General features: G+C 56.7%; 6 protein-coding genes across 6 annotated transcripts; 4 read left to right on the top strand and 2 right to left on the bottom strand.

Moving 5' to 3' along the window:
* Positions 1 to 230: 230 nt before the first annotated feature.
* On the top strand, positions 231 to 1,682 carry MKK02DRAFT_41415 (ribosomal protein L22e; the record flags this gene model as incomplete). Its single annotated transcript, XM_053091556.1, has 5 exons — positions 231 to 236; positions 721 to 907; positions 1,272 to 1,324; positions 1,439 to 1,488; positions 1,604 to 1,682. 5 exons carry the CDS (start codon positions 231 to 233, stop codon positions 1,680 to 1,682), a joined length of 375 nt encoding a protein of 124 aa, XP_052941562.1.
* A 620-nt stretch (positions 1,683 to 2,302) lies between these two features.
* Positions 2,303 to 5,727, bottom strand: MKK02DRAFT_30789 (uncharacterized protein; the record flags this gene model as incomplete). Its single annotated transcript, XM_053088136.1, has 4 exons — positions 2,303 to 4,546; positions 4,959 to 4,970; positions 5,074 to 5,175; positions 5,281 to 5,727. The coding sequence occupies 4 exons, from the start codon at positions 5,725 to 5,727 to the stop codon at positions 2,303 to 2,305; spliced, it is 2,805 nt and encodes a 934-aa protein (XP_052941561.1).
* A 188-nt stretch (positions 5,728 to 5,915) lies between these two features.
* On the top strand, positions 5,916 to 8,908 carry MKK02DRAFT_41413 (uncharacterized protein; the record flags this gene model as incomplete). Its single annotated transcript, XM_053091555.1, has 5 exons — positions 5,916 to 6,198; positions 6,244 to 6,722; positions 6,829 to 7,796; positions 7,848 to 7,888; positions 8,817 to 8,908. The coding sequence occupies 5 exons, from the start codon at positions 5,916 to 5,918 to the stop codon at positions 8,906 to 8,908; spliced, it is 1,863 nt and encodes a 620-aa protein (XP_052941560.1).
* A 1,659-nt stretch (positions 8,909 to 10,567) lies between these two features.
* On the top strand, positions 10,568 to 11,435 carry MKK02DRAFT_30786 (uncharacterized protein; the record flags this gene model as incomplete). Its single annotated transcript, XM_053088135.1, is given in 2 exon segments — positions 10,568 to 10,995; positions 11,015 to 11,435. 2 exon segments carry the CDS (start codon positions 10,568 to 10,570, stop codon positions 11,433 to 11,435), a joined length of 849 nt encoding a protein of 282 aa, XP_052941559.1.
* A 542-nt stretch (positions 11,436 to 11,977) lies between these two features.
* MKK02DRAFT_41409 (oxidoreductase) lies at positions 11,978 to 13,909 on the top strand (the record flags this gene model as incomplete). The annotated part of the gene is made up of 10 exons (XM_053091554.1): positions 11,978 to 12,046; positions 12,104 to 12,238; positions 12,334 to 12,470; positions 12,538 to 12,599; positions 12,660 to 12,763; positions 12,820 to 12,909; positions 12,964 to 13,180; positions 13,262 to 13,380; positions 13,435 to 13,657; positions 13,713 to 13,909. The coding sequence occupies 10 exons, from the start codon at positions 11,978 to 11,980 to the stop codon at positions 13,907 to 13,909; spliced, it is 1,353 nt and encodes a 450-aa protein (XP_052941558.1).
* A 111-nt stretch (positions 13,910 to 14,020) lies between these two features.
* MKK02DRAFT_30784 (putative Dolichyl-phosphate-mannose--protein mannosyltransferase 2) lies at positions 14,021 to 17,425 on the bottom strand (the record flags this gene model as incomplete). Its single annotated transcript, XM_053088134.1, has 12 exons — positions 14,021 to 14,443; positions 14,495 to 14,609; positions 14,663 to 14,984; positions 15,040 to 15,187; positions 15,240 to 15,397; positions 15,454 to 15,523; positions 15,573 to 15,765; positions 15,822 to 16,065; positions 16,117 to 16,212; positions 16,260 to 16,870; positions 16,924 to 17,076; positions 17,127 to 17,425. The coding sequence occupies 12 exons, from the start codon at positions 17,423 to 17,425 to the stop codon at positions 14,021 to 14,023; spliced, it is 2,832 nt and encodes a 943-aa protein (XP_052941557.1).
* Between the last annotated feature and the right edge of the window lie 511 nt (positions 17,426 to 17,936).

Below are 17,936 nucleotides of genomic sequence, written 5' to 3'. Positions count from 1 at the left end.
CGGATGGAAATGCAGTGGATGTGTGTGGGAATTGAGTGAGACTGGTTGATTGTTATGGCGATGGAACCGTACAAGTCAGTCTTCGTGATCCTGAGTATGTAGAAGTATCACGCGAGAAGTGGTGGGGAAATGATAGCGGCTTGTCCAAGATATCCTCGCTCGTTCTCTGCGGGGTACGAAAAGGTGAAACGCATCCTGGCATATCCTGAAAGGAGACTCGCCCCCTTCACATGTGTGTGGCGCATGTCGATATCTTTGCCTGAGTGATAAGAGGTCTTATCCTTTATCTCACACTGCCTTGCACATGAGCGAGCAAAGAGCTGAAGGAGTGTGGCGCCACATTCGCCACCCACCGCCGTGCTGAGGCGGGTGCCACACTCGCTATCGATCGAAACTCCGGCATTTCCCGCTGATCCGTGCGTCCGAAATTAGATCCCGTCATTCCTCCCTTCTCTCCCTGAGCCAAATTTCGCTGCAGCACCTTGCTCCTCCTTCCAACCTACACTCTATCCCCCTAAAAGCACCGTTTTGCAGACTATACCTGTAGACACAATGGTGCGTAGTTCTCTCTATACCGGAATAATCCCCGAATCCAGATCTGGCGCAAGCAAAGCGAGAGCTACATGCATAAGCCAGCCTGCTACCACCCACACCTTCCACCCCCGCTTTCTTACTGACACTATGATACTATACGAACTCAGTCGCTAACGCTCGCCACAGCCCAAAGCCACCTCCGCCCCCAAGCCCACCGCCGGCAAGCCGCTGCACAAGTTCTACATTGACTACTCGGTCCCCGCTGCCGACAATGTCTTTGACCCCGCCGCGTTTGAAAAGTTCTTGCAGGACAGGATCAAGGTTGAGGGGAAGCTCGGGCAGTTGGGGGAGAACATCACCGTTGGACGGGAGGGTGAGTCGGTGTTTCGCTTGGGAGAGGGTCATCAGAGAAGAGACGAGGGGATGGGAGGGGAGAAGGGCGTTGGATGGGGAGAGGGAATGGTGCTGGCGAGGGATACGAAGAACAGTGGACAGAGTGCCGTCAAGTGAAGATGGACGGATAGGGAGGTGGAGGGAGAAGGGGCAGAATTGGGCGGTAGGCGCAGACGTCAGGCGGATGTGCTTGGATATGCCCTTATCAGGTGAAGGCGTATGTGTTCCAGGCTGGAGTTGCGCCCGGCCCTTGTTCTGGTGGATTTTGGAATGCTGGGAGGAGAGCAGAGACCAGCTGCCTCTAGGACGATAACCGTCGTCAGAGCCAGCAGCTGACCCAACAGGCAACAAGCTCGTCCTTACTTCATTGATCCCTTTCTCCAAGCGATACCTCAAGGTGAGCCCTTTTTCCTCCGTCAACCAAGCCAGCTATCGCGCTTCCATCATTCTTTCGAGTCCTGGGGAGATAGCTGGACAAGGTGTGCTCGGTGAAATAAGGCTGATCCTGTAGTACCTTACCAAGAAGCACCTCAAGAAGAACTCGTTCGAGAACTTCCTCCGGTAAGCTTCGTCCTCACCATCTCTTTCCTCACAGCTACTCGACGCCCGGCGCTTGTCTAACCGCTTGGGATCTGCAAGCTGTGTAGGCAAAGTGGACTAAAGCTGACTCTTCTAGTGTCGTCGCTACCTCCAGGGACACGTACTCGCTCCGATACTTCAAGGTCGACCAGGACGAGGCTGAGGATGAGGAATAGACGTCGCGCTAGCGTCATGCCGTGCCGGCCGGTGCAGAGATAGGATAGATTCTGCAGGATGATTCTGACCTTTGATTAGGGCGGATTCGGAATGCATCGAGTGTATCCTGGTGCTACCTTGACTTGATCAAGTCTGACGATTGGGCAGGTCTTGGCTGATCGACTGAATCCGGAAAGTGAGCTGATGTGCTGACCGGCTCAATGATAAAGTCAGCCTGGGACCGTCCACGTTGCAAGTTGCAACTAGCGCGCGGACTCGGAATACCGAGTCTCATCAGAGTTGACCGAGATGAGGTCGAAGTACTAGATATACTGATATACATCGCAGAATCCGCATGAGAGCACACCGAAGGATGACCACTACCGAGCAGATACTACCGAGCAGATCCCAAGTACCAACGATCCAACCCCCCTACAACTCCTTATCCCCAGCCTCGATCCGTAGCTAAATCAGAATCCAAATATCCAGTATCCCAGTATCCCGCCCCTCCCCTTCACATCCCGCTCACTTTTCTTCCGCCCCCATCCCTAATGATCCTCTCTCAGATGTTTTTGTCGTCCCGTACACCGCCCATCCCCCTTTCCCTTCCCTACAGCTCAGCTCGGCACGACTTGCCTGATCAAGCAGCATAAGGCGTATCAAACGCCATCACCCCGCTCATCCATCCATCCTGTCCCGCCTCATCTCCCTCTACCTCATGATCCTCCACCTCCGCCTGCTGCTGGCGCTGCCCCTCCTTTTGCTGCTCCGCACCTGGACCTGGCGCCGATCCCTGTCCTGGGCCGAATGAGGCGGTAACTGGAGTAGGCGGCGTATAGATCGGGTGGAAGTACGCCTGAGCCTGAGCCTGCGGATGGACGTTGAGGTTCTGCGGCAGGAGAACAGGATGACCATTCGAGTACGCCCATACCGGCGCGCCGGCGGACGAGGAGGGGTAAGGGGCGTTCTCGATCCCTATCCCCGCGCCCATGTTGGGGTACGAGGGGAACATGGGCATTTGATATACCGGGTACGCCTGGTGCTGGGGGTAAGGGTTGTACTGGGCGTACTTGGACTCAGCGCCGGGTGTCGGAGTGGGATAGATGGCCTGAGGGGCGGGGGCGGACCATGAGGATGTCCGGAAACCCTCCATTGATGCCGTTCGGGCGTGACCTTTCCCCTTCTTCCCTTGCGCCTCGGTCACCTCTCCTTCCTCCCCAGCTTGTGTACCATCCGTGGCCCGGATACTGGACTGAGCGAAATCGGATCCAGCGTACTGCTGTACGGGGTGGGTGGGGTGATACGATGTCTCCGGGTAGAACGCATACTCGCCAGAAGGGGGCGTGATGATCCGGACCGAGCTGCCCACTGACGTGCCCGAGCCGACGGAGCCGAACGAGCTGACCCTTGACTGGGCCTGCTGCTGCTGCTGATCCGCCGAAGCAGCCGAGGGGGCCGAGTTGAGACCGGCGTACAGAGGATGAGGCGCACCAGGCAGAGAGTGCGCCGAGAAGTCCAGCGAGCCGCTCGAATGGCCGTGACCGTGACCTTGTTCCGCCTGAGCCTGGGTGGATTGAGCGGGGTTGTAAGCTGGAAGAGGAATGAATGGGTGAGCCGCGAGAGTGGAGTGAGAGTAAGCGTGAGTCGGTTGGGTAGGAGTAGGTGCGGTAGTAGTGAACCGAGGGATAGGCGGGGGAGTGACCGAGCGGGATTCCGACCGAGCTCGAGCCTGGACGCGCCGAGAACGAGCGTGTGGAGGGGAGGCGATATCGTCCAGCGAGATTCCCCTTTCGATCCCTTTCTTCCCTTGCTCCTTCTGCTCCGCCTGCTCCGCGTGCTGCGCCTGAGCCTGTGCGTCCGCAATATCCGCCTGAGCTCCTCCTTCCGCCAACCAGTGCTTCCCCTCTGCTTCGAACAGCGCCGCCATTTGCTCGGCGATACTTCCGTCCCACGTCCAGAGACCGCCGTCTCCTTCTCCGTTTCCGGCGAGACCCAGACCGAGCTCGAGGCCCGCTTGGCCGGTAGAAGTAGGGTGGGAGGTAGTAGTCGACTGGATGGGACGAGTAGGCGAGCCGGAAGTAGAGTCCGTAAAGCTCGGCGTCCCCGCCAGAGTCAGACCATCCATGATCCCCAACCCGCCCATCCCTGCTCCATCCCCACCCTCTCCCCCTTGTCCACCGCCAACACTAGCGCCCATCCCCTCCAGCGTAAACTCTGGAAAGTTGAACTGCATCAAATCAAAGTCCAGCCCCGCCAGACTATCCGGGATTTCGAATTCCGCCGCTTGAGGGGGATTGAGGTTGAAGGACCAGGTATCCACGCTGGCTCCAGCGCCGGCGCCGATAGCGCCGAGGTTGAGATCGCCCATGCCCATATTGAAGTCGAACAAGGGCGTAAAGAAGCCCGGCATGGTGACTTGCGTCGGCGCGTCATGCGGGGAGATCAAGAGGGAGTTGAAGCCGCCCGAAGGGTCCACGGAGGATACGTCGGAGACCGAGCTTTGTGCGGAGAGGGAGCGGGCCATGCTCGGCGCGGGGGAGAGACCCCTCTTTCCCGAAGGGTGCATCTGCGGGTAGTGACGCGATGCGGAAGGTTCAGGCGGGTACGCCCGTCTTGGCATAGCTTTGACGCGCCGGCCGTTCCCGTGTGCGGTAGGGGTGGTGTGTTGGTATTCTGAGGAGGAGTAGGAGGTGGTAGGTGGAGTGGGTAGAGGACGAGATGACGATTGGTTCTGAGCATGACGCCTGGGTAGGGCAGACAATTGGGGGGATGAGGGTTGGGGGGTGGGATCCGAGTCGTCCGAGGTGTCCGAGGAAGGGGGGTGATATGGGGTAGAAGGGACGGGTCGGCCGGCTTTGCGTTGACGGTTGCGGCGGTTTTGAAACTAGATGTCAGCTTCTCCTCGCGTGTCAAGTCAAGTCAAGCTAGAGCAGGAAGAAGGAAGTAAAGGAGAGAGGGTGGGTGGGGAAAGTGGGTGGAGAAGCCGGAATCAAAAAGTGCCACACTCAAAACTACCCCTTTCGGTAATAATCGGGAACAAAAGGGAATGTTTCAGGATAAGTTGGATGAAACACACAAGGTGTGTGGATTGGCTTGTCCCTCCCTCTTTTGCCCCGCCCCGCCTCGCTCCACACAAGCCAAAATTTGAATGAGGGGAGCTTATTGTCCGGAAAGGGAAGAGGAGGGGTGAGTGGGGATGCGAAGGGTGACGAGAGAGGGGGGAGTGGCGAAAAGTGAAGCAAAGAGAGGGGAAGAGGGGGGAAAGAGGGTGATGGGAAGAGAAAGAGGGGACATACCCATGTACGGACCTGAGACTGTCAGCCACGTCCAGATCACAATGGGTGGAGGTCTAGGGAGATAGAAAAGGGGATAGGGAGAGGTGGGGAGAGGGGATGGGATGCAAAGACTTACTTGGATTGGGGTGATTCCGGATAATTGGGCAATGGCGATGGTTTCGGCGTTGTTGATGAGGGATTTGCGTTGGAAGGCGGACTCAAGGATGGAGACGGTGCGCTATTAGATTAGCTGAGATCATCAAAGAGGAGATAAGTGGAGAGATTCAGGAGATTGGCGGTGGAGGAGAACGAACGATAGAATTGGGAGGAGGACAGGACTTACTGCGGTGAAAGTGCTGCTCTCGCGCCCCGGCTTCTGCTCACTATGGCCCGCCTGAAGAATCGAGGCGATCTCCTGATTGATGCGCCCGACTCGCCGCATATGCTCGCGCTCGAAGGCTTCGCATACGAGCTGCTCCGTCATCGCGTCGGACATTCCGCCAAACCCCTCGACCGACACCAATTGCTCTAGGGTTGCGCGACATTTCACCTGTACGTCCTGTTCTGACACGTGTACGTGTTGATCGAAGAGGCGCAATACTCCCAGGCGAACCTGATCTGTAGCGGATTGAAGAATTGTTAGGACCGACGGCGCGAGTGATGTCGGTTTAAGCTGAACCGTGTCGATCCCGCGCCGCAATTTCGACCCGTATTCGCTCTGACATAACGGTTGACACGTTGTAGCGATCCTGTCGGCGTCGCGGATGATGTTACTGAGCTGTTCGAGCATGGCACTATGATCAATGTAGTAAAGGGAAGCAGATAGGTCGGTCTGACGGACCGGAGCATGAGTTGCTCGTCGCTTCCACCCGCCGCGTTTCAGGTCCGAAAATTCGCCTTTTGTTCTGTCAATGCTTGTCTTTCGATATCTGACACTCCATCTGTCTCTCCATCCACAATCGACTATCATAGGACAGAATGTGCCTCCAAAACGACATTCTTCGGGTTGGCGAAGGGCTTCTTGGAGCCATCGAGAAGGGTCACAGCTTAGCTGATCTGATTCCCGCTTGGATGGATGTTACTGCTCGATTAGAGAGCGCCCATACGGACGGTCTGCTCAACCATGACATCGCACATGTCGCTTCGACTGTGGCCTCAGGCGTAGAGACCTTGACCACATCTCTCATCCGCCTCGAGGAAGCCAACGCCGCCGCGCTCGATGACCTCTCAGCGGAGTTTAACAAGATCATGGTAGACCATGGTGAGTCCATCGACATCCACAGACTTGCACACCTAACATCCCCAGATCCAAGCCCTAAGCCCAACATTCAACCCTTCCCCCGCCTGTTCAAACGCGCTTGCCGCTCCTCCACCCGCCACCCTCCTCGCCCTCGCACTCCCCCTCCACCCCCTCCCAGCTCCAACCCCCTCCCGACGCACGCCTCGACCACACACGACCCCCGCTCCCTCCCCCTCCGGCACTGGTTCCTCTCCAACCTCGCCTTCCCCTACCCCACCCCGTCCGAAAAAGACTCCATCGCCTCCGAGTGCGGCATCACCCGCGCCAAGGTCGATTCGGACATGACAAACTGGCGCCGCCGGTCCGGCTGGACCGACATGATGGTGCGGTTCTCGGGCGGTGATCGGGAGGTGATGCGTGAGATGATCGAGTACCTGGAGAGTACGGGTAGGGAGCGGGTGGGCGGGGTGGAGGGTGCGGTAGATGGGGTGAGGCGGTACTTGATGGGTGAGGGGCCGAGGGTCGAGGTGGGCTGGGTGGAGACGGTGAGTTTTTGACCCTTTCACTGAGCCAATCAGCCACTTTCTGTTCCTTTTTCGCCCCTCTTTCCACCTCTCTTCTATCAACGCGATGACTAGAGCTGACCCGCAGCTCCCCGCTTCAAACCGCAAGTCCAGCGCCAAATCCACCCGCAAAGGCCCCAAGAACGCCCGGAAACGCCGTTCCTCCTCTTCCTCCCCCGACCCCGAGCAGGAGCAGACCACCTACCAGCCCATCTCGTCCACCCGCGGTCGACCCGGCCAGCCCATGCCCCACATCCCATCCATCTCTTCCCTCTCTACCACCTCCACCTTTGTCGACCCCACCGGCGGCGGAGGCCAGAAGCGGACGGTCTCGGGCTCGTCGAGGTACTCCAACGGGACCGACTCGACCTGTGCCGAGATGGACGAGTACGCGCCGTTCCCCAAGCGCGCCAACACCGGCTCGGATCTCATCGCTGCTCCCGCTCCCGGCCAGGCTGCCGAGCACCTCCCCTTCACCTTCCAGCCGATCTACGCGTCTCCATACGGTCTGGCCCCTTCCTCATCAACCTCCAGCTCCGCCCAGAACACCCGTAAGCGCCCCGCCGAAGCCCAGATCGGGTCGGAACACACCAAGTCCACACGCTTCGAGCACGGTCACTACTCGGCCCCTCCTCCCTCCTCCTCCACCTCGGCATACCGCAACCACCTCTCTCCGCCGGGGACAACCTACACCTACTCTGCGCGCGCGCTCACGCCCATCTCGTCCGATGACGCCGGGTCCACGTCGGCCTCCGAGTCGGGAGAGGAGCAGAGTACGAGGCAGTCGAGCCCGTCGAGCGTCACGGACGTGGAGGCGAATTATCTGCCGTATGCGAGCTTTGGGAGTTCGGGGGTTGTTCTCCAAGCTCAGGCTCAGACTGGCGGGTCGGGCAGTGGAAGCGGGAGTGGAGGAGTTGGGATGGGGATGGAGGGGCAGCAGGGGATTTGGAGCACTAGTCAGCCGCTCGCTAGGCCCGACGGCTGGGGAGTCAGTGGGGTCAGGTTTGTCATGCCGCAGGAGTATGACTTTGCGCCGCAATTGCAGGGATGGGTGGGGTGAGCTGTCAGCGGGCAGGAGTTAAGAAGAAGGAGATGCTGCTGGATTAGCATAACTTCGTGGGGTGGGAGAGGCCGAGATGGACTGGGTTGTATGTGCTCGAGGGAGGAAGGGATGGGGGAGGGGAAGGCAAGAGACTCACCATTTTTGTAAAATCATCTTCCTTCTTAGCTATCTTCTCTGCTTTGCTTGCTCTGCTTTTTCTAGACTTTGGCGCGATATACCTATCTAGTCTCTATATACCGGGATTGTGCGATGTATGGCTTGATCTATCGGCTTTGCAAGAGGGACGTGGAGAGTGCGAGAGATGTTTGGGATTTTGTCTTTGCCTTGAGTGAATGAGCTCAGGGCAGAGGCAGCATTCCTCGTTACGTCACGTTATTCGCCACCCGCCAAGACCGAGCAGCTCTCCTAGTGGCTCTCCTTCCTCTCTTCCCCTTCATTCTCATACTCAATCTCACACGCGCTACACTTTACAAGACTTACTGTCGCTATCTCCTCAGAAGGAGTCTGTACCTCACCCGAGCTGTCCAAAGTCGCATTCTCCCGAAATGTCTCACGACTCTGGACCTCCGCCCGAGCCTCACCAACCTCCTCCTCCGGACCAACTCCCTGGCCCAGACCACAGTCATCATGCTCCGATAGATCACCACGACCAGCATCGCAGTCACCCTCACCATCATCATCATCACCAGTATAGCGAGCCGGATCATCAGCACCAGCCCGAGCAACATCAACTCCCAACTCACGACCACGGAGCAGGTGATCATCACGGCGACTACGGCCATCATGGTGGTCATATGGACCTAGGAGATGTTATAGCCCATTTACTCGTCCGGCTATGTTTCTGTCTCTGCAGTCCAGATCTATTCCGGGAAGATCCAGACGAGACAAGGCGGCGGGAGAATGAGAGAAGGAGGGAGGAGGAACGAGCGGCTACGAGGGCAGAGAGACGGCCTCTCAGTCAGTCACTCATCATATTCAGCTGAAGGTGCGCGGCTGTTGAGCTGATCCAATAGTCCAACAAGCGGTCTATGCGCCTCTTGTCAAGCCGAAGAAGACCGCTGGGGTCGAGGTGGAGGATGTTCCGCCGGCGTATAGCGCTACTTAAGCTGCGCTTTGTTCTATTTCGCAGCGCGCGTCAGACCAATCCTGTAGTGTGACAGTGTACGTCCGCTTTGTTGACCTACTCTGAGCTTGACCTCCCACGAGTCAATAAGCTGATACATCAGCCAACACGACCGCCACTGCGTTATTACTCGCCACCTGCCGGCCGGCCAAGAACTACTTATCAAGAGGCCATTATCAGACCGGTGTCATCGGCTGGACAAGATGATGGAGGGCTCGCTCAATTTCCAGCCGTGTCTAGCAGGAGCAGAGTTGCCGTAGGTGGCGGCCGTAATCCCCGCACTCGTCAAAGCAACGGTACTGATCTGATCTATCAGCTCAGATGTACACCTACTCCTATGTCCGGTGCTACCTTTCTCACTCCTTTGTACCCATTCCCTTATCCTGTTTTACTCAATACTCACTCCTTTGTTGGACCCCATCGCTGCTCCTCATAATAAGGAAGCCCACTCGAGCTGCTTCATCGGCCCTCCTCAGTAATCACTGAAATCTTGCTCATCTGACCCATCTACTGGCCTGACAGTGGCAAGTGCTCTACCTCACCAGCCTTACCTCACCTTCACCTTGACCAGGCGCAATGTCTGTCCTAGACCAAGTCCCGCACCACACAAACTTTTGCTTCCATCGCGGCCCTCAGCCTCGCTCCGACCACCAGGCGTCCCCTACGCTCGACAGCTCCCGAAAGAATCCACTGTCTCCCAACTCCAAAGGCTCCAAGCTGACAGTCCACCGCAAGCTCTCTACCTGGTCCTCGGATATCTCGTATCGCGCGCTCAAGTGGTTCTTTGTGGATCTGTGCGGGGTGGAGGAGGAAGAAGCTAGGGTGAGGCGGATGAGGGAGGAGGTGATGGAGCATGAGATGTTGTGTGAGTTTTGGATTGCGAACAGGAGATGAGCTCAGGAGCTGATGATGTGTAGTACAGCCTGTGAGGTATACCAGGTCGAGCAATGATCAGCATTGGCTTTTGCTCAGAGGGGGTGCTGGGCTGTGCTCCTAGGGCAATGGTGGTGTTCATACTGGGCAGGACCGAGATGTAGCCTACTGCCCAGATGCTCCGCGAGGCGTCTGGGACACCTCGCCCGCCACCTACCGGAAGACTGACATCACGATACACTGACGACAGCTATTCGTGTTGAACCAGGGGGCGCCCGCTGGACAGCAGCCTCTCAAAGGTGGTCGGGGCTCCGGTAGTGTGCTGAGCGCGCAAGCGCAGACGATCTCGCAGACCTCGCCGGTGCGCTACTCATATCTAGCGCGTTCGATCACACGAATCCATTCTTCTGATAGACCTAACAAGCATCTCAGTGCTTCACCCTTGGCTTGAGGTCAGACTCCGACTCGAAAGTCGGCATGCATTGGCCCGACTCTGCCCGAGCGTAAGAAAGGGAGAAGCTCGACTCAGGTAGACTCGGACCACAGTACAAGGGATGGCCGAGCACTGGAACGTTCGGCGCTTGCTGCTGAACGCTCCCCGATCGATCGGTGGCGGGATATAAAGAGGCTGACTTGGCCTCTCACCCTCCTCCGTTGCACATTACCCCCCAGCATCATTCCAAGTCTCAACATCTCCGTCCCTCTCTTTCACTGATCGACATCTACGTTCTCATAATCCGTACAACTACATACTCAACTCATACTACCATGGGTGACCGTTCCGCGCAACACAGAACCGAAGTGGCGCGTGTGCCTCCTTCCGTCTGCGAGACGATCAAGGAAGCAACGGATGTCTTTCACAGGTCCTCTCGCTTCGATATCCTTCGGAACATGGCTAGGAGCGATGAGGACAGGAACAACAGCTACCGGGTCTCCACCAAAAGCAACTACTTTGAGAAAGCCAAAACCATCATTCCCGATCGCATCGCAGACCAGATGCTGCTCCACTACATCAACGACGAGCTTGTATCCTACATCCACCGCTCCTTGGCTGACGGCACCCTCGATATTGTTGGGGAGCAGGGAAAGCAGCTCATGACCTACCTTGAAGGCTACTACGAGGGGAGGAATGAGGTCAGCCAGGGAATGAGCAGCTTTCGGACGGCGACTGGCAAGAAGGGCACTTTCCACATGCCGTACACCGGATACTTCAAGAACATCACCGAAAGCTACTCTGGCTACCGCGGATGATCCGGATGACCTCGCTTTCGAGCTCGTTCGCCGGCTCAACATGCACGGGGCTCCGAGCATGGGGAGACTGTGGGACCCCGAACTTCCCGGTCTGGCAGAGATCCGAGACGGGATGTTGGCTTCCAAGGACATCACGCTTCACGAGGGTCAGCTCCCGGATGTCCTCACCAAGGCGACGAAAAAGATGTTCGGTTCTCTCATGTCGGACGGATACCACTCAGAATTTCCAAGTGAAGACGACAAGAGTGCTGATGGGCGAGGCAGTGTGCAGGAGAGCTGGTTCAGACAGGACCTTGACACCGCCAACGTGAAGAGAAAAGCGGCTGAAGATGATGGGGACGAGGTCACTACAACCGGAGGAGCTACCAAGAAGACACGCCGTTGAGGTGGGCATAGCGGACAAGAGTCTCGATAGACGGGTCAGATCTTCTCTGATGCCCGCACGTTGACTATTTGTGTATCATGTATACTGTGAATTAATCACACCTTCTCTTCCCAGTCGCTTCATGGCTACTCGCAAATATTACTGGCTCGCCACAATTCTAATGAGTAAAGGCTCTTTGTGCGATAGGGGCGTCATTTTCAAGGGACTCGACCAAGCCTCGGTCGGGACAGCGTTCATGTTCCTGCGGACACTCATGTTGCAGTGCTGCAGCTTGTACAAGTCAAGACCCCGCAGACTGAGCTGTCAGGATCTCAGGATCTGCCACTCTCTGCCACTGTGCTCGAGTACCTCTCGGTGCCTCGGCGCCGCATTAGTCCGTGCCGTAATTCCGCTCGGGCCGCTAACGCACCGGCCCGTAAATCACCGGAAGGTCCACCTTGCCTGCGCGATCTGCTTCTTTTGCTGTTTGACTTATACCCTTCCCAGCTTCACCGTCAGCTCGATATACACCCTCATCAGTAGTAGCAGAGATTACAAGAAGGATGTCCAGCAACAACGTTTCGAAAGCGGGAGGGAGAGTCGGTCTGATCGGGACTGGCCATCGGGGAAGGGTAAGTTGTGCGGGTAGTGGCGGTGGACGGACCAGGCCCGCAGCTGACGATGAGTAGCTCTACCTCAGCGCCATCGCTGAGCGGCCTGAATCCCAGCTCGTCGCTATATGCGACCTCAATGAGGAACGGATGAAGGTGTACAACCAGATGCTCTCTGAGCTAGGTCAACCACCCGCAGTCGAGTATGCCGGGGTGAGCTCTCCTTCCTCTCACGCCCGAAGCTTGAAGAGTGGCTATGACTGCCCCTCATAGCCCTGTACAGAATTCCTGAGAGTTGACATACCTAGGCGGACTTCCTCAAAATGCTCGATACCGAGAAACTCGACACCCTCGTTGTTACCACCATCGACCACACGCACGACGAGTTCATCATTCCCGCCCTCGAACGGGGGATCCGAGTGTTGACTGAGAAGCCAATGACAACGTGAGTCTTTGCAGCTAAGATTTCCGGAATGACGGCGAGCGTCTGAGTGCCGAAGCTGATTCTCTAGCGACGTGGCCAAGTGTCAGCGGATCTTAAACGCTGTGAAGGAAACTAAGGGGACGTGCCAGGGTGAGCTTTCTTTACACCTTCCGTTGCGAAGGCACTTGCGAAGAAGCTCACGCAGTCCAGTCTTGTTCAACTACAGATATAACCCCTGTCATTGGAAGATCGAAGAAGTCATCGCGAGCGGGAAGATCGGGAATGTCAAGTCTGTGCACTTTGAGTGGTTGCTTGTAAGTCAGCTAGAGAACACACGAATTTCTCCAAGTGTGACAAGCTGATAGGCAAGGACACAGTACACGGCGCAGATTACTTCAGACGATGGCATCGATACAAGGACCGTTCAGGCGGGCTCATGGTCCACAAGTCCTCTCACCACGTATGTCAGCTGCGCGTTTGTGATCGATATGTATGAGCAAAGCTGACCGGCCAGTTCGATCTCGTCAACTTCTGGATCAATTCCAAGCCAAAGGAAGTCTTCGGAATGGGCTCACTCGCATTCTACGGCGCCGAGAACGGCAAGAAGTCTGGCTGGGGCAAAGACTACTACCGCGCGAGGGATAGTAAAGAGGCTGAGAATGACCCGTTTGCGATCCATCTGGAGGATGAGCCAAGCTTGAAGGCTTTGTACCACGATGCGGAGCATGTTGGTGAGTCCGTGCAAGGATGAGCAAGCCATATCAGCTACCGCGTCCGTACTGCCGTGAGTGGAACTGGAGCTGATTGTTCAGACAATTATCACCGGGACATGAACGTCTTTGCGGACGACATCACCATCGAGGATGATATGGCCGTTCTCGTCAAATATGCAAACGGGGCTACTATGACCTACCACCTCACCGCATATTCTGTAAGCTGCCGGCGGCAGATTGTTTTCTTCCTGCGTGCCAAGCTGACCCGTCAGCCATGGGAAGGGTACCGCGTCATGTTTAACGGCGATAAGGGCCGACTCGAGCTTGAAGTCGTCGAGAACTCGCACCGACACCCAATCTCCAAAGGTGGCGATACAGCCGGTGTGACGCATGGTGAGAAGGCTTTGCCGAATGAGGGACATCAGCGGATCATCTTGCACCCGCTTTGGGAGACTGCGCAGGAGGTGCCGTTTACGAAAGGGGAGGGAGGACACGGTGAGCTAGCTGAGCGCGCCCCCGTTGACGCTTATACACTGAGCTGACATCTCAGGTGGCGGCGACACGGCTATGCTGGACCAAATCTTCGGTGCCAGGCCGGGGCAGACCGAGCAGACTACGGCGGTATCCCGTCTAGGAGCGAATGAGATCGATGGAGCGCTGGCGATGGCTGTCGGGCTGGCAGCGAATGAGAGTTTCAAGACTGGCAAGCTGGTCAAGATCGATGAGCTCCTCGGTGTTGTCTTGTAGACATAGGATATGGATGCATCAGTACTCAATCAACATACCCCAGCGGTCAATTCAGCCTAGCCCCCTCAGCGGTTAGTTCAGCCTAGCCCTCCAAGCCAAAAGAAGCTGCATCTAAATCTCCCCCTGCGCCTTCATAGCCTCCTCTACCAACTTCTTGGCCTCATCATCCAGCTCCAGCTCCGGCACACTATCCACCTTGGCCCCAATCGGCGCCTGCTCCACCTTCCCTTCTCCAGGAAGCAACACCTCCTCTCCTCCCACACGCTTCCCGTCATCCTCGGCATCACCGTGCCATCCGCCCTCATCCTCTGCTGCCGCAGTGACCTGAGGTGCACCGGCATCCATCCCGACCGGTGCGCGAGTATCTTCGAGGGGCGCAGCGTCTTGCGTCTCCTCTGCGACGGGCATGGGACGCGTCTCGGTCGATTCGAGCATGGGGACGTTGGGCTCGGGTCCGACGACAGCGATAGTCTTCTCCTCGGCGGGTCCATCGGGGTTGTCGAAGACGTTCTTGATGGGTTCAGGGGCTTCCTCCTAAGATGATCAGCTCAAGCCTCGCACAGTATCGAGTGAACACGAACTCACGACGAGAGTGTTGGTGATTGCGCTATCGATAAACGAAGATACACCGCCGCTGGGAGCAATCTTCTCGCTCGCCATCTGCCCGCTATAGTGGGAGAGCCGGTCAGGGAAGTCATTGCTGCAAGATCAGCTGTGCCCATCACGTACGGCCGCTTTGACCGGCTAGCTCACCAAGCAAAGTCCCAGCTCTTGAGCCACTTGGCCTTCTCACACATCCCCTTCGTCCACTGTCCCGCATAGATCAACGGGCTAAAGTGCGCAAATGCCCAAATAGTCAAAACGAGGATCACCGCGCCGACCTGGAGCTTGACGCGGGGCCGGACCGAGCTGAGGACAAAGTCAAAGACGGCGCAAAAGCAGAGGACGGCAAAGTAGAGGGAGGGGAGGTAGTGATGTAGGAAGAGTTGACGCTGCATGAGGAAGAAGGGGAGGAAGTGGAGGGCCCAGCCGATGACGAGGAAGCCGCAGACTTCGTCGTAGAAGGCGATCCGAGCTGTTGTGTCAGCTAACGACGGCTTCGATACCAGAATCCGCTCAAGCCAACTCACGCTTGTACAGATCTCGGTAGCCTCGCTTCTCCCGCAGAACAAGCAAGACTCGGATCCCGAGGTAGACGGCGATACTCGCGAAGCTGAGCCACCAGACGACGGGGTTTCCGATAAGGTAGACTTGAGTGTTGTCCTTGACCCAGAAGTTCTGCTTGGTCAGCTTAGGTTCGCTCGCCAACGAATCCGAGTCAGAAACTCACGATGCCCCTCCTCATCCAGGGCCATGACTGCGGCCTCGAGTCATAAGCATGCCGATCCGTCAAACCCGCGTTAGTCCGCCACATGACCGCCTGTAGCTCAAAGAACTTTTCGAAGAAGGATGGCCGTTGGTAGTTGACCTTCTCTGCGTCAAAGGGCACTACGAGCATTAGCTTGAAGTCCGGATCCCAGGTCGATCTCGTGAGTGAAGCTTACATTGCGGGTGAGTGTTGGTCTCGATATACCAGAGAGAGTTGTCCCAAGTCGGGTTCTTATTGCAGGTCACCTATGCTATCAGCTGGTGAGACCGATCGTACGCGAGCTTGCAAGCTCACCTCTTGCTGCTCGAAACCCCACTCGGGTAACTTCGTCTTGTGCGAGAAGAGATAACAACCCGACAGGGCGTGCCTGAGGCGGAACTGAGTCCGAAGGGTCCTCAGTCGGTGCTTGGCCGCCCAGTCCCATCGGCCGCCTTTGGTCTTGGGTGCGATCTCAACAACAAAGTCATCATTGGCATCTCCGGCGAATCTGAAAGTCAGCTTCACAGCTCGCAGACATGGTGACGCTCAGCTAAGCTGACATACCCTGGGAACCCATATCCCGAAACTTCATTCTGGAAATCCACCTCGCTGACTGGCGGACGGAAATCATGACTATGCAGTCTCTTCTGCGTCGAGACGTGCTCCAGCCGGATTTTGGAGCCAGCGATGACGTGCTCGAAGGGAAGAGTCTCCCATGGGTAGCTTGCAGGTTGGTCGATACCGGATCCGTTGGTGACCCGCCAATTATTGTTGTCGTCTCGGTGTGGGTAGAGGGTAATTTGTTGTTCTGTAAGTCAGCTAGGACCTCGTTATCGCGTGATTCAAGATGATAGCTCACGCTGGGAGCCGCCGGGATAGGCGTAGGGGTGAGAGTGGAGGTATCCGCCTTGGGTGTTGACGTGGCGAATCGAAACGATGGAGCCGAGACCGACATCTACTTCATCAGCTTGACCATCGAGGAGACGTTAAGGCTTAGCTCACCTGCAAAGGTATCCTCCATGCCATGTCCCTCGAGAGTATGCTGGAACTCCGAGCTCATGAAGCCATCCCCTTCTCCGCTCATGTTCAAAATCCAAAAGTGGATCCGAAACATCGCCATGTAGAAGATGATCGGTACGACGATCAAGCACAGCGCCCTCGCCATAAAGTGCTTGATCCACATCCTCGGCGTGACCTTCAGGTTCCCCAATAACAGCCAAAGCTGACGCAGGGTTCCCGCACCGACCGCGGCAATCGTGAACAGGCCGACCCATTTACAGCTGACGACGGCGCCGAGACTGAGACCCGTAAGGGTGAGCCAGCGCCACCATCCTTCCGTAAACGCCCGTCCTTCCGAGTCGAGGTTGTAGAATTTGGCCCAAAAGTAGACGGTGAGGGCGGTAAAGAAGACGAGGTATGAATCGAGGAGGATGAGCCGGGATTGGGTGATGAGGGCGTTTTCGAATGTGATGAGGAGGGAGCCGAGTAGGGCGGTCGCGAGGGATAGTCGGAGGGTGATGAGGGTGAGGAAGGTGAGTGGGACGAGGGCGAGACCGAGGACTGCGGGGAAGAGGCGCATCATGGTGTAAGGCACCTTGTCCTCGAGATAGTCTCTGTGCAGAGTCAGCTATGGTCCCGGCGGTGTACCTGATAGCTGAGCACTTACTTTCCGATATCCTTGAAGTCGAATTGACCATTGAAACCACCGATGAAGGCAGAGAGGGTGATGAGAAGCTTCGCGAGCGGCGGATGCACGTCCATAAAGAACTTTCTCCGAATGTACTTCGCCGCAAAGCCTCCAAAGTGGACTTCGTCAAAGCTGTGCTGTCAGCTTGGTCCGTGCAAGTAGCTACGGGACAACTAGCTTACACGACGGATGATGGATGTGACAGCTTCCAGAGCCTAACCACCGCTGCCACGCAGCAGACCGCACCGAGGATGTACCATTCCCGCTTCCTCAGCCGCCCACTCCCACCAACCCTTCTCCGCCCGCCCATTGCTGGTATCTCATTCTTGGTCGGCCAGCTGGACCGATCGAGATCTCGATCCCTGAGTCGAGCATCTGCATCCGATTCTTTTGGTGGTATTGGTGCCGAGGGTGTGGCTGTCGCATGGGTCCTGCTTAGCTCTGGCTGGACCGCTGCGGAGGGTTTTGACCGGAGGGTCATCCCTGGGCCCGACATCGTGCTGTACTGCCGCTATTTAAGCGCTGGGAATCCGGCCAGCGATGTCTCTAGCCCTATCTGCGCCGTATGACAGCTGCAGGAGCAGACTTTCTGGACTAGACTGGGAGGAGTAAGTGTATAAAGGAGGATGGAACACAGCTCAGTAGGCGCGTCAAGGCGGACACGTCTTTTGAGGAATGTGGATTTGCGGAGGTCGCCGCCTTTCAGCCAAACGATGATGCGCGGAGCTCAAACACCCCATCATCGCACTTCACCTATATAGAATGGTCTTATCGAGTCCCGCGGTAGTCACTGGCAGCAAGGAGCTGGGACGGCATGACTCCTAAGGATGTCTCGACGTTTCACAGACCACGGCACACGTTGCAGCGATTCAGGCCAAAGGATTGGCAAGGGTGAGGTCGGATAACACGCGTATAGACCAGCATGCTGGCAGCCTGACTCTCTTGCTATCTAGCTGAACCGCAACGCTATGACCTTAATTTTAGCCTTTTAA

The sequence above is a fragment of the Dioszegia hungarica genome (genome assembly GCF_025882075.1).
Source record: "Dioszegia hungarica strain PDD-24b-2 chromosome Unknown MKK02contig_32, whole genome shotgun sequence".
Lineage (NCBI taxonomy): Eukaryota > Fungi > Basidiomycota > Tremellomycetes > Tremellales > Bulleribasidiaceae > Dioszegia > Dioszegia hungarica.
Note: the sequence above shows the minus strand (reverse complement) of the source record. Positions and strands in the feature narration are given on the sequence as shown.